This window comes from Choristoneura fumiferana, chromosome 3 (assembly GCF_025370935.1).
Source record: "Choristoneura fumiferana chromosome 3, NRCan_CFum_1, whole genome shotgun sequence".
Lineage (NCBI taxonomy): Eukaryota > Metazoa > Arthropoda > Insecta > Lepidoptera > Tortricidae > Choristoneura > Choristoneura fumiferana.
The window spans coordinates 10,758,102-10,770,662 of NC_133474.1; the positions used below are offsets into that span (position 1 = coordinate 10,758,102).

The window sequence follows — 12,561 nt, forward strand, 5'->3', positions numbered from 1 at the left end:
TGGGCTAATTATTAGCTTTCATTTGGTACCCCGCTCGATAGGTTTCATTAAAAAACTTTTTTTGAAAACTTACAATTTGGCACCAAGAATCCGCCATTTCGGTTTTTTAAGAATTTCATGTACCCAGTGACACTCGCGTCATTAAGACGAATCCAATGAAGTATCATTTATCAAAATCGGTTCAGCCGTTGAGTAGTTATGAGAGGACATAGGAATAGACATACATACATACTTACATACATACATACATACGCGTCAAACACATAACCCTCCTTCTTCGCAGTCGGGTAAAAAGCCGGCATTAATCTTAGCCCCCAACTCACACATTTAGAAGTATCGCCTGACCGCTGTCAGCCGGACATCGTTCATTAGTACATTCAACACAAATACGAGTACATACATTTTCAGTAACATACATTACAATGACAAACATCATTTTAAATGCCGCGATGCCGCGCGATCGGCCCGACCGATGCAATTCTGACCCTCCATTACCAAACACGTAGATAGCTACATACAAGCTATAGTGCATGTATATAGCCATTGCACAACAAATTGATGCTTTGCGATAGTTCCTCAATTCTAAAATCTATACGTCATTAAAATATAATGAAAGAGAAGTCATATCCTTATTTTAGGGTTCCGGAGCCAAAATGGCAAAAACGGAACCCTTAAAGTTTCGCCATGTCTGTCTGTCCGTCCGCGGCTTTGCTCAAGGACTATCAATGCTGGAAAGCTGTGATTTTGCACGGATATATATGTAAATTATGCCGACCAAATGGTACAATAAAAAATACAAATAAAAATTTTTAGGGTACCTCCCATAGACGTAAAGTGGGGGTGATTTTTTTTCTCATCCAACCCCATAGTGGGGTATCGTTGGAAAGGTCTTTAAAATCATAACCGGTGGGTGGAAAAAATTCAGGAAGGTTGTAAGTATATCAAACTTTCAAGGAAAACTATAACGGCTAAGTTTGCTTGAGAATTATTAGTAGTTTATGAGTGAGCAGTCTAAGGTGTAAAATATACCTAAACTTGGAAGATTCCGTATAAAATACGAAATCCTTAGAAAAATATTGCTTAATTTTTTCGTGATGGCTACGGAACCCTATTTTGGGCGTGTCCGACATGCTTTTGGCCGGTTTTTTTTAAGTAACATAGAACTTAACCAAATAATATTTGATCGGAGAAGTACCTAGTAATTAAGGGAACCAAAACTGCACTGAACCTCCAAATAGAACTTGTGGTTGCAAATATATTTGGTGAAAACTGACCTTCCTAAAGACAACAATTTGCAAGTGAGATATCTTTACTACCGAAATACTAGCACCCTGCCCCGGCTCCGCACGGGTACAATTTTCAAAATAACCCTCCTTTGGACAGTCGGGTAAAAAAAAAAACCGGCGAAGTGCGAGTCGTACTCACACACCAAGGGTTCCGTACCATTATCTAATTCTTCATTATTAAAGTGAATACAAAACTAAATATTATGTGAATAATTCAAGCGTCTACCTGTTGCCGTTATTAATATCGAGCAATAAACGTATTTGTTGTACAGGAGCCCCACTTCAATATTTGTTTTATTCTGTTTTTAGTATTTATTGTTATAGCGATACGATTTTCACGGCTCATGAGATCCAGCCTGGTGACACACAGACAGACGGACAGTGGAGACTTAATAATAGGGTCCTGTTTTTACCCTTTGGGTATGGAACCCTAAAAATGTCTCTAATCAAGGGCACTTCACACACATTTTTCAGCTCCATTTCCCAAAAACTACACCCGACCCGCACGAAGCCTGGGCGCGTAGACGTATATCAATACCTACAAAAAACTTGGCGATATCAATAAATGTTTGTATGTTTTACGACAATTTTTTTACACCTTGGGTTACATTATTGACGTTTTAGTACGGATCCCTATTTTTTTCTGGTAATAAATTTAGCAAATAGCACTTTGGAATAATGTAGCATTCCAATGGTAAAAGAATTTTTGAAATCGGTTCTGTAGTTTTTGAGTTTATTCGTAACAAACATCCAAAAATCCAAATCATTCCTCTTTACATATAATATTAGTATAGATAGATATAGAAGTACAGATAGAAAGAAAGAAAGATTTATTTTGGCTCCATAAGTACCACCTAAAACTAAGACTAAAACTAGCACTAAAACTATGTTACTTGGTGACACGGCAGGATACCAAAAAGGGTTTCCACTCAGCATGTGTTGCCGCACATTATGTGCAGTAACACTGGTTTTCTGTGGAGCCCAAAAGATAAAGATATAGATGTACATGTACACGTGCTACATTGACATTATAACTCTAGGCCGTTAAACTTAACACTAGGTACGAATATACGACTGACCCGATCACGGAAATTTAACTCATTCTAAAATTAAAATCAATTTACTGCAGTTGCCTTTGTAAGAAATAAAATATTCGTAATTTGCTATCCGGTTTAAAACTCCTCTATGTTTAAATATTTATACCGAATAATGTGGAGCAAATCCGACACGGATGGCCTGTCACAAATCTTTAAATTATTATTCAGTTAATCCCGATTTATGGCTATTATTGTAGTCAAAATTAAGACCGTAAGGTCATGCAGTAGCGGTCGGTAGGTCGGCGGGTACCTATCTCGCGACCCCGCGGCGCCGCGGCCCCCGCGTCCGGCCGCGGGCTGTGAGCCTCATTCCTCGTTCATGCGTTACATAACCATACACACCCGGATGTTGCCGCAAGGCCACCCATCCTCCGACTAGCATTTGCAGTCCTCGTTTATTTATATCAAGTATAACTATCTTATCATTCACGAAACGTAAGTACTTTTAACTAGCTTTTAATATGTACAGTCACCAGCATTAATATCTGCCACAGCGGAGCGTGCAAAAATATCAGACACGTCCTTCCGGCCCTAGAAATAGAGTCGTATCATATATTTATGCACGGCTGTTGTGTCAGATATTGGTGCTGGTGACTGTACTCGTTGCAAACGATAGCACATGACATGTCACATCAAGTGTGGGTAGTAGTGGGTACCTACCAAAGTTACTTAGTCTGACCTGACTTTATAGGGGGCCAACTTCGTAAAAAAACATTTGTGAAAATACCGGTCGACAATGGTGTGTCAACCTAAATATGTGTAAGTAGTTATTGCTACGAAACTATAGATGAAAAATTTACTGGTTGTGAACTGTCACTCGCATAAAATTAAAACACAGTTTTGTCTTCATCGAGTGTTATTTTAATAGATATGATTTAAAAAACGGCCCCCTGGCCGTCTAATTTCATTTGGTCTAGCGTCGACCTCTGACCGGTATTTTACTGAATACATTGACATTTTGACATGATCGGGGCGAGCAATCGGTAACGGGTGTTACAAAACTGATACATTTTAATTCGTTATACTTTTATTATTAGTAGGTATACCTTGTTTTTCAAATTAAAAAAATTAATTTATCTGTAGTTCACTTTTTGATCATAAAATCAGCTATACATAATATTGAATAGGTATCAAAACAACTTTTATTCTATTTTTTGACCGACGAAAAAAAACGGACTAGGTTCTCAAGTCGTCGCGTATATTTTTTTTAAATCACGTTATCAATTCTGTACACCTTTTTATTTAACTTAATAAAGGTAATCTTCGACGGTTAAGAATCAATAACAACTAACTATCATGCTAAAAGATGGTAGATAGACGGTATTGGTTCTTAACCGTCGTAAGCACTCTTTTCAAAATATTGCTTGGCATAATAATCTACTTTTCTAATATTAGCCAAAAGAAAAAGTTTGCTTAATAAACGTTTGTCATAATACACACATTCAATGTAAAATTATGCTAAATGATAATTTGACCAAATGAATAAAATGCTAAAGATTCGTTTGGGAAATGAAACTACTGCGATAAATTTTTTGGGAAGTGAAATTTGGTAAAAAATATTTTGCCAAAACGGCAGTACACCGCTACAACTCAATGCAAGTGCAAGAATCGAAATGTGCCTAGACCTTCTCCAATTTCATCATCTGTTTGTATTGTATGAAATATGGTATAGTAACTTATGCGCATAAAAGCTTGCAAGTAACAGGCATTTGCATTATAAAATTTTCACCTTGATCCTATGAGTTGAGTTACTACGGTAATCATTATACTTATGTGTATATGCGTAACGTTAATTAATGTAGAGTTACATTTCGAAATTTAGCAGCCTTATAAGATTAAGTTACGCTAAACAGAGGCAACTTAATCGAAATTAAAATTATAGTCTCTAAAAGATTATCCGATTGAGTATTAACTTCCATCATGATTTTCGACGTTATTGTTAATTGTTCGCTATTTGTGGAATTAATTCCCTTGATGCAAAGTAGAAAGTCGATAGTGATTAACTAAATGTAATACTTAATCATTAAATTAATGCATGGTGTCCAAGTTCCAACAGTGTCACAGCACAGCAGTACTCCGGGTGCTTATTAAAGCTTGCATTGCGGTGCAAGAGTTTACATCGTTGGAAGACGTAGTGCGCCTAGAACGAGCGCGAGGTCTATCAGCTCAGAGCAAAGTGTAAAGGCTCGAGCCTAAGGTTATATAAATAGGTGAAGAGGGGCAGCGGAGAGCTCTTGCACTTTCCTGAGCGAGGCGCCCGACTCGGCGGCCAGTCAACGGCGAGCGTCATGGCTCGACACGCGTACTTGTATCTCGGGCTTTTGTTGCTTGCCTGCCTCGGTAAGTACTTTTACATTATTTATAACTTAAAAGTGTGTACCTACGAAAAAATGCATCATAATAAAATATATAGCCTTTTCGAAATTATTACAAGAGAATCTTCACAAAAAAGGAATAATAATATTTTCTTATATTTATGATATTATGCTATTTCGTATTTCATTTAATCTATTAAAGTAATGCCATTTAATTATGTAAGTATGTACAAACTTGATAGTAAATATAATTTTAATGTGAGGGTAATTTTAAAAGATTTACAACGGTTCGGTCCACCAGATTATCTATTAGATGAAGTTTACTTTTTCCGTAGTTTCCAGTAATTTTAGTTTAGTTTTGCAACTTGAAATTTCAATAGTCGTATGTTAAAGTTCACCAAGCAGTCGGTATTTTCCGACGTGGCTCGCGGCCCGCGCTGACCTCGATTTCTTTTCGTTTCAACTTTCAATAGCCACATCAAGCTTCTCATGGAATGGACGTGCAATTCGTGGACTTACTTAAATATTTCATGGTTGTTAACAAATTGTTTAGTACCAATACTTACCAGGTTTCCTTAAACGGTGGAAATCAGAACCACTTTCAATATCTTGTTTACGCTACGCGCCGTTGGTCGCATTGCCGAAGTAGCAGAATACCTTTAAACAAGTTTAAATTTGAGTAACTAGTCGTATCGACAACACCGCACTGCAGCGAAACATTCCTTCACTGCGAGCTGCGGTGTTGTAATCGCAGCTTACGCTGAGCTGCGTTACCTAACAAGCAAATGAGCATGTAAAACACTGGAACAGCCATAACTTGCAATGTTTCGCATTTCGAAGCAATGACTAAGCTGACAAAAAGTACTCCATAATGCTCTTACTATAGCTACCTGAATATATGTGAAATCATTTGAGTGTGCTTGATTATGGAATCGATCAATCACCAGATACCAAAACAGAATTCTAGTTATGTACACATAGGTACATATGATGTAGCCAACTGTCAATGTCGTGATAACGGTTCTTGTTGAATCGGGAACGTTTTGGTTTTAAATATCGAGATCTTATTAAACCCTAAATATGTTTAGGCACTAATTTGCACATCTCAATGGTTCATGATGAGCCATCGTTATTTTTTTTACGTTCATAATTATATCCCTTTGAAGATAGGAGGTAGATCGTAGATATCCATCGTGTAAAAAACGAATCAGAAGTTTAAGACTTTATAACCAATGATTTTTTAAATTGTGCAATTTGCAGCTGGCTGATGAAATCAGAAAAATGCATTAAATAGGTTATTGAAAGGTCAGCAACGAGGTAATTGTTACCTCACAGGAGAGCCCCGTAGGTAGCGGAGTCCCCCAACATATTAGCCCTACTAAAAAAAAATTGTATCTTTTATCAATCGTTCTATTTACAGGCAGCGGTGAGAACCGTGTCAAACGTCAGGAGGAAGACAATCCTACTGACGATGTGAACGCAGAGCAACTGTGCGACGGCCGGCCGGCTGAAGAGTACTTCCGCCTCAGCATCGAAGGCGACTGCCGCGACGTCGTCAGGTCAGTTTAACATACCACTATGTCCCCAGACGCCGAGCCAGCCTTCAGGATATAAAGTATCAAGCCACTATGTTATTTATTATGTAACCTACAGTCAATCATCATATCATCTCGGCCTGCGGTTTATTTTAAGTGGGATTGTGTCACCTCCCAGAGGAACTTAGTGCATCCAAACCTATCTACCTCGAGTCAATGCAACAGCGATAATGAAATCGACTTATAATGGCCCGTAATCATTTTATGCAACGAACACTACGATGGGATGGACATGGGACTTACCTCCAACGCCATCTATCAGGCATCGTTGTGAAATAAAATACATTAGCTTAATTGTTATTCTAATTCCGTTGTGCAGCTAAAATCGAATTCCTTATAAAAACGTACTCTTGGCAAGTAAATCAGTGTTTAAAAATTATTTAGTTCGGTACCTTACTTAGCTTATTTTTAATCATGTAGGTAGTTACTGATACATAGAAGAGAAAACTTGTCGGGGAAAAAACGAGTTTCATTGATTGGTAGTTGTAATAAGAACCGATACCGGATTAATCGCTACCTTCAACATTTAGCCCTAATTATCTAATTTATTATAAAAACCAGTTTAAAATTCCACTATTTTTATCATCTGTGATTAGATTCCTGTTAGAATGTCGTTTATTGTCACTCAATGCTCGATTTATTTATGTGCACTTTTTAGTATGCAAGGCCTTGGTACAACAGGCTTGTGAACGGAACAGTCACCTACCAACGTGTCTTGAATATTAGTCATGTATCTACCTTTATAAAATACAAAGGAATAGCTTTAAATCCAATTTATTCCGCGTCACAATAAGACCTCGCTTTTATTGAACATAAGTACCTAGTACCTAAGTAGCAGTAACGTACTTGCCTACCTACTTAAGTAACTCCTCACGCACGCTTTTGCGTAAACAACTTTTGACCACTTTAAACTTAAAATTTGTAAATAAATTTACTATTTTCCTGTATTTTTTTAATCATTTACCTATTTTAAAAAATAGTCGTTCAGGCCTATTAATGATAAAACTATATTAGGTATCAAGTTAGTTTATATTTGAGGGTCTCTCAATAGTATCAACTCTAGTGACTCGATTCACAATGGAAATCAGAAGGAACAGCTCGAGTTAAAGGAATGAGCTAGAGTTGAGGCTTGAGAGGTCTGTACCGGGACTGAGAGCATGGCTGTGTGCAGGTGCGACAAGGGCGGCGAGAATGGCGTCACCAGGCTCGCCTCTGTGCGCTGCCCCGGGGGACTCGCCTTCGATATCGACCGCCAAACCTGTGACTGGAAAACACATGTTAAGAATTGTGACAAATTAGAAAGTAAGTTTGACGAAAAAAGGAAGTGGTCTTACGGAGGGCTAGGTTTCCGCTTCGGCATCGAACGAAATCCGGATAGTACGCGACGTGAGCGGACATGCTAGCCTTCCGTATTTCCACTTCCTGCTAACCTATGTTGTTTTTAATGGCGAATTTCTTCTCAACGCAGGTGCACTAGGTCAGGTCTTAAACAGATCACTTGTCCATCCGGACTGGCATTCGATCTTGAAAAACAAACCTGCGACTGGAAGGGTAAAGTGACCAACTGTGACAAGCTCGAGAGTAAGTGCCGAAACAGATGCTAATCGCGCGTAGCGAGCAATCGGGCTTGGGAGAGGGCCGCGCTGCACTGTAGATTAGGAGTACTGCATGAGGCCCTGAAGGGGGGGCCGGGCCCGGAGGAACGACCTACAGTTCCGCATTAACATTCCTCATAATGACCATTATTAATTGACAATTATTGCATTATTGCCAATGCAATTAAGTATAATGTATTAAAATTAATGAGCCCCATTAAAATATTGCACTTTGTCACATTTTATTACAATATTGCAATATGAGGTTATGTTGATGCACAAACAAACTTTTATAAAATACCTAATGTAATTAGAATTTATTTGGATAAATGATTGTGTAACGATAAATTAATAGGACTAACTTTCAACACCTACCACTTGGCTGACGAGTTATCTCGCCAGCCCGCGCCTGTCCTCGGCGCGCCGCGAGCCCGCGACACTCCCACAACCTCTTCCACATGTTTCTTTCTGGAACTTACACTATGCTTAAGCTTCGTGACACTCGTTAACATTCCTTTTCTAGTTTTCTGCATTGTACTAATAATTACACCATGTATTATATTAACATTAACAATGGATGGGTCTATACTCACTTAGATTAAGGTATTTGGCACTGATATGTATTATACACGCTTTTCAAACGCCATAGCTACCTACAAAATTATACGTTAAAAATTAAAATACTTTTGTCCTAGTCCTTTTTGAGGGTTCCGTAGTCAAAATAATCGGAACTCGTATAGTTTCGTCATGTCTGTCTGTTTGTACGCGGGTATTAGCTCTAATTACTCCTATTAATAAAAGCTGTAATTTGGCATGGGTGTACTAAATAATCATGCTGACCAATAGGTAGAACAAATACAATAAAGTAACTACCCTGTACTTAATGTGGAGGATTCATTTTCTCGTCTACCCCATTTCATGGTGTGACGTCATGTCATGGTGATTGGACAACAGGTTTTTTAAAATATTGCAGGTTAGCAAATTTTCGATTCAGGTAATCTTTTGCGAAATTAGGTATTGAATTTTTAAGGGCAAATGTTTGATGATGTCAAATGTGAGCTAACTAGGTAATTTTTATATGTATATGTGTTTGTTATATATACCCACTTATTCTTGTGAAAAAATCACGTCAGCATGATGAACTTAATAAAAAAAATATCACATAATGGGCAACCAAAACACATTTGCCGCAAATCATTACGGAATCCTACAATACGCGTGGCAAGACACATGGTTTCAAAACCTTTTTGTAATTTCGGTGCTAGTTTGATATTTTTGTATATCTGATGTAGGTATCTAAAGCTTTGAGTATTTCTTTAATCTACCCACATATTCATAAGTTCATACTCCCATTCTTCTTTCAGTTTGAAATCATTCCGTACAACTCATCCAATTCAATAATAATAAATATAATTAACATAGCACTAAATAGACATAAAGTCAGACATACTTTAAAATTAAATGTCTCTTATTATTCTTCTTTTCGTGATCATTACGTACCTACTTTTACCTACTGGACATTCTGTATTGCTTTGCCAATTCTCTCCCTCTTTCTTACTTGATCCCTTGTTGTATACCTAACTCATCCATGAAATCACCTAAGTACCCTACCCACAAATACTAAGTAGGTACAACATAAAAAAATTACGATGTTGGCATAAAATTCCTATTTTTATTTTCGTATTTCAGAACCTAGAAAAATTTTACCCATCCTAAAAACGGACGAACCTATTTGCCCGGAAGGAAAATTAGCCTGTGGAAGCGGAGACTGTATTGAAAAGGAATTGTTCTGTAACGGCAAACCCGACTGCAAGGACGAGTCCGATGAGAACGCCTGTAGTAAGTACTTGCTTATGTTATGGGGATACAATACAATACAATACAAATATTATTTATTGCACACCACAAATCAGTACAAAAAAAATAATATACAGTGAGATTGATTTCCATCAGATATCCCGCCTGCTTGTCTGTCTCGTATCAAAAAAAATACAAAATTCGTTGACATTAGAGTAAAGTTATATCAAGTAACATTATTCATAGCGATTTGTTATTAAATTTCTTCTTTCTATTTCAGCTGTGGATGTAGACCCCAACCGAGCTCCCGACTGTGACCCCAACCAGTGCACGCTGCCAGACTGCTTCTGCTCGGCCGACGGCACGCGCATCCCCGGCGGTATTGAACCTAACCAAGTCCCTCAGATGATCACAATTACTTTCAACGGAGCCGTAAATGTTGACAACATTGATCTGTACGAGCAAATCTTCAACGGTAATCGACATAATCCTAATGGTTGTCAAATTCGTGGTACCTTCTTTGTCTCCCACAAATACTCCAACTACGCAGCTATTCAAGAATTACATCGTAAAGGACACGAAATCTCCGTATTTTCGATTACCCATAAGGACGATCCCCAGTACTGGACCAGTGGTAGCTACGATGATTGGCTCGCTGAAATGGCTGGTGGCCGTCTAATTATCGAGCGATTCGCTAACATCACCGATGCATCCATCATTGGCGTTCGAGCACCATACTTACGAGTCGGTGGAAACAAGCAATTTGAAATGATGGCAGACCAATACTTCGTTTATGACGCCTCAATCACTGCTCCCCTAGGCCGTGTTCCAATCTGGCCCTACACGCTGTACTTCCGTATGCCCCACAAATGCAACGGTAACGCTCACAATTGTCCGTCCAGAAGCCACCCAGTTTGGGAAATGGTTATGAATGAGTTGGACCGACGAGATGACCCCACCTTCGACGAATCTCTGCCTGGTTGTCACGTAGTGGACTCTTGCTCTAACATCCAAACTGGTGACCAATTCGCACGTCTTCTCAGGCACAACTTCAACCGCCACTACAGTACCAACCGTGCCCCTCTTGGTTTCCACTTCCATGCCTCGTGGCTCAAGTCCAAAAAAGAATTCAGAGATGAGCTGATTAAGTTCATTGAAGAGATGTTAGAAAAGAATGATGTCTACTTCACTTCTTTAATACAAGTGATCCAATGGATGCAAAACCCTACTGAATTATCATCTCTAAGAGACTTCCAAGAATGGAAACAAGATAAATGTGACGTGAAAGGACAACCCTTCTGTTCCTTGCCCAACGCCTGTCCTTTGACTACTAGGGAGCTTCCTGGAGAGACACTCCGCTTGTTCACTTGCCTAGAATGCCCGAACAACTACCCCTGGATATTAGATCCAACGGGAGAAGGTTTCAATGTTAAGAAGTGATCTCTTAAAATAAATTAAAAAAGACTGTACACATAATGTAAATAATACTCAACTTATTGTTAATAATAATTACATTTTATTACGAATGTGTGAAAGGCTAGACAGCAAAAACTAATTTTTATTACTTTTCTTCGACTTATTGGTGAAAATCAAATAATAGACGGTACTATAGGTACGTGCCCATTTAGGCAAAAAAAAACTCCCTGACGATTTATTGTATTTTTACTTTAAGTTGAGGACTTAGTAAAACATTGCCTTACACTTTTCTCTGCGAGGACAGATAGGTGTTTCAATAAGTAATTAAGACTTACTTATTACATAAAATAAAAGACAAATTGGAAAAGTATATTTTTATTTATAAATCCCTGTATTCTTACATGTATAATCCTATCGAATTTAATATGGTAGGGTAATCACATCGATTCGGATTAAAAGGTAGTAAAACCCAGACAGAATATTCATAAATTAAAAAACATGGGAGTAAAAGCCTCTTTACCTGAAACCATTTAGGTATTATGCCTAATTCGATCATGAATATTTAGGATATATACATATGTGTAAGTACCAGTGATATGAATACTTAGTTATAATGATGTGAGGGATATAATATATACCTATAAGATACCAATAAAAATATACAAGGTGTTGATTAAATAACTGAAAACCAGAATCGAGAGTAGAATCGATTACGCTATTTTTTAAATCAGGTCGTATTTGTGTTTTAAATCCCTTTTTCATTGTGCCCAGTCTAAAAGTTACAACTGCAACATGCGCCAATTATAATACATTGTGTCTTAAGGGCGGTAAATAAGGAATTACGAACGAGAGTCTATTAGAAGCCCGAAGTCGAAGACTGAGGGCTTTAATGAGTCGATGTTCGTAATTCCTTATTTACCGCCCTTAAGACACAATGTACTATTAAATACCTACTTATTGCATAAATGTTACATACTCCTAGATAATGATTATTATCGAACACTAGGCCAGTTGAAATAAATACTGATAATTTGAAATAAAACAAAAAAAAAAGCATCATTCGATTTTTCAATTCGTTTGTATTGACATTTCTACTAAAACGCTTTCCTATGCTTATGCATGATGAGTACTAAAGAAATTATATCTATTTCTAATAATAAAAATAGACCTGCAGTATTATGCGACGGTTACCGCTACAATTGGGTCAAGGATAATGTTTCGGGAAACACATTTTGGCGATGTGCAAATCGCGAAGAGTGCAGTGCGTCAATCATATTGAATCCCAACCAAACTAAAGCTAGTGACCCAGCATAGATGCCAAGCTAAAATAAGAACTGAAATCAATATACTTGGTTCACTTTGATTTATGAAGGCTCCTGATATGTTAGAGAAGGTTACGCATATAAAAGACTTTTTTGAAATTTCGTAGGTTGTTACTACTTATTTTCTGCCTAGTGATG

At 37.8% G+C, this 12,561-nt stretch overlaps 1 protein-coding gene across 2 annotated transcripts; it reads left to right on the plus strand.

Annotated features, from left to right (window-relative positions):
• The first annotated feature begins 4,593 nt into the window (after positions 1-4,593).
• Positions 4,594-11,468, plus strand: verm (LDLa and CE4_CDA_like_1 domain-containing protein vermiform). Of its 2 annotated transcripts, none has more exons than XM_074085561.1 (5): positions 4,594-4,723; positions 6,119-6,257; positions 7,465-7,595; positions 9,578-9,727; positions 9,966-11,468. In XM_074085561.1, the coding sequence occupies exons 1-5, from the start codon at positions 4,672-4,674 to the stop codon at positions 11,123-11,125; spliced, it is 1,632 nt and encodes a 543-aa protein (XP_073941662.1). In that variant the 5' UTR covers positions 4,594-4,671; the 3' UTR covers positions 11,126-11,468. The 2 variants fall into 2 exon arrangements, with proteins under 2 accessions (XP_073941662.1, XP_073941663.1); XM_074085562.1 differs by lacking the exon at positions 7,465-7,595 and adding an exon at positions 7,762-7,874.
• Positions 11,469-12,561: the final 1,093 nt, after the last annotated feature.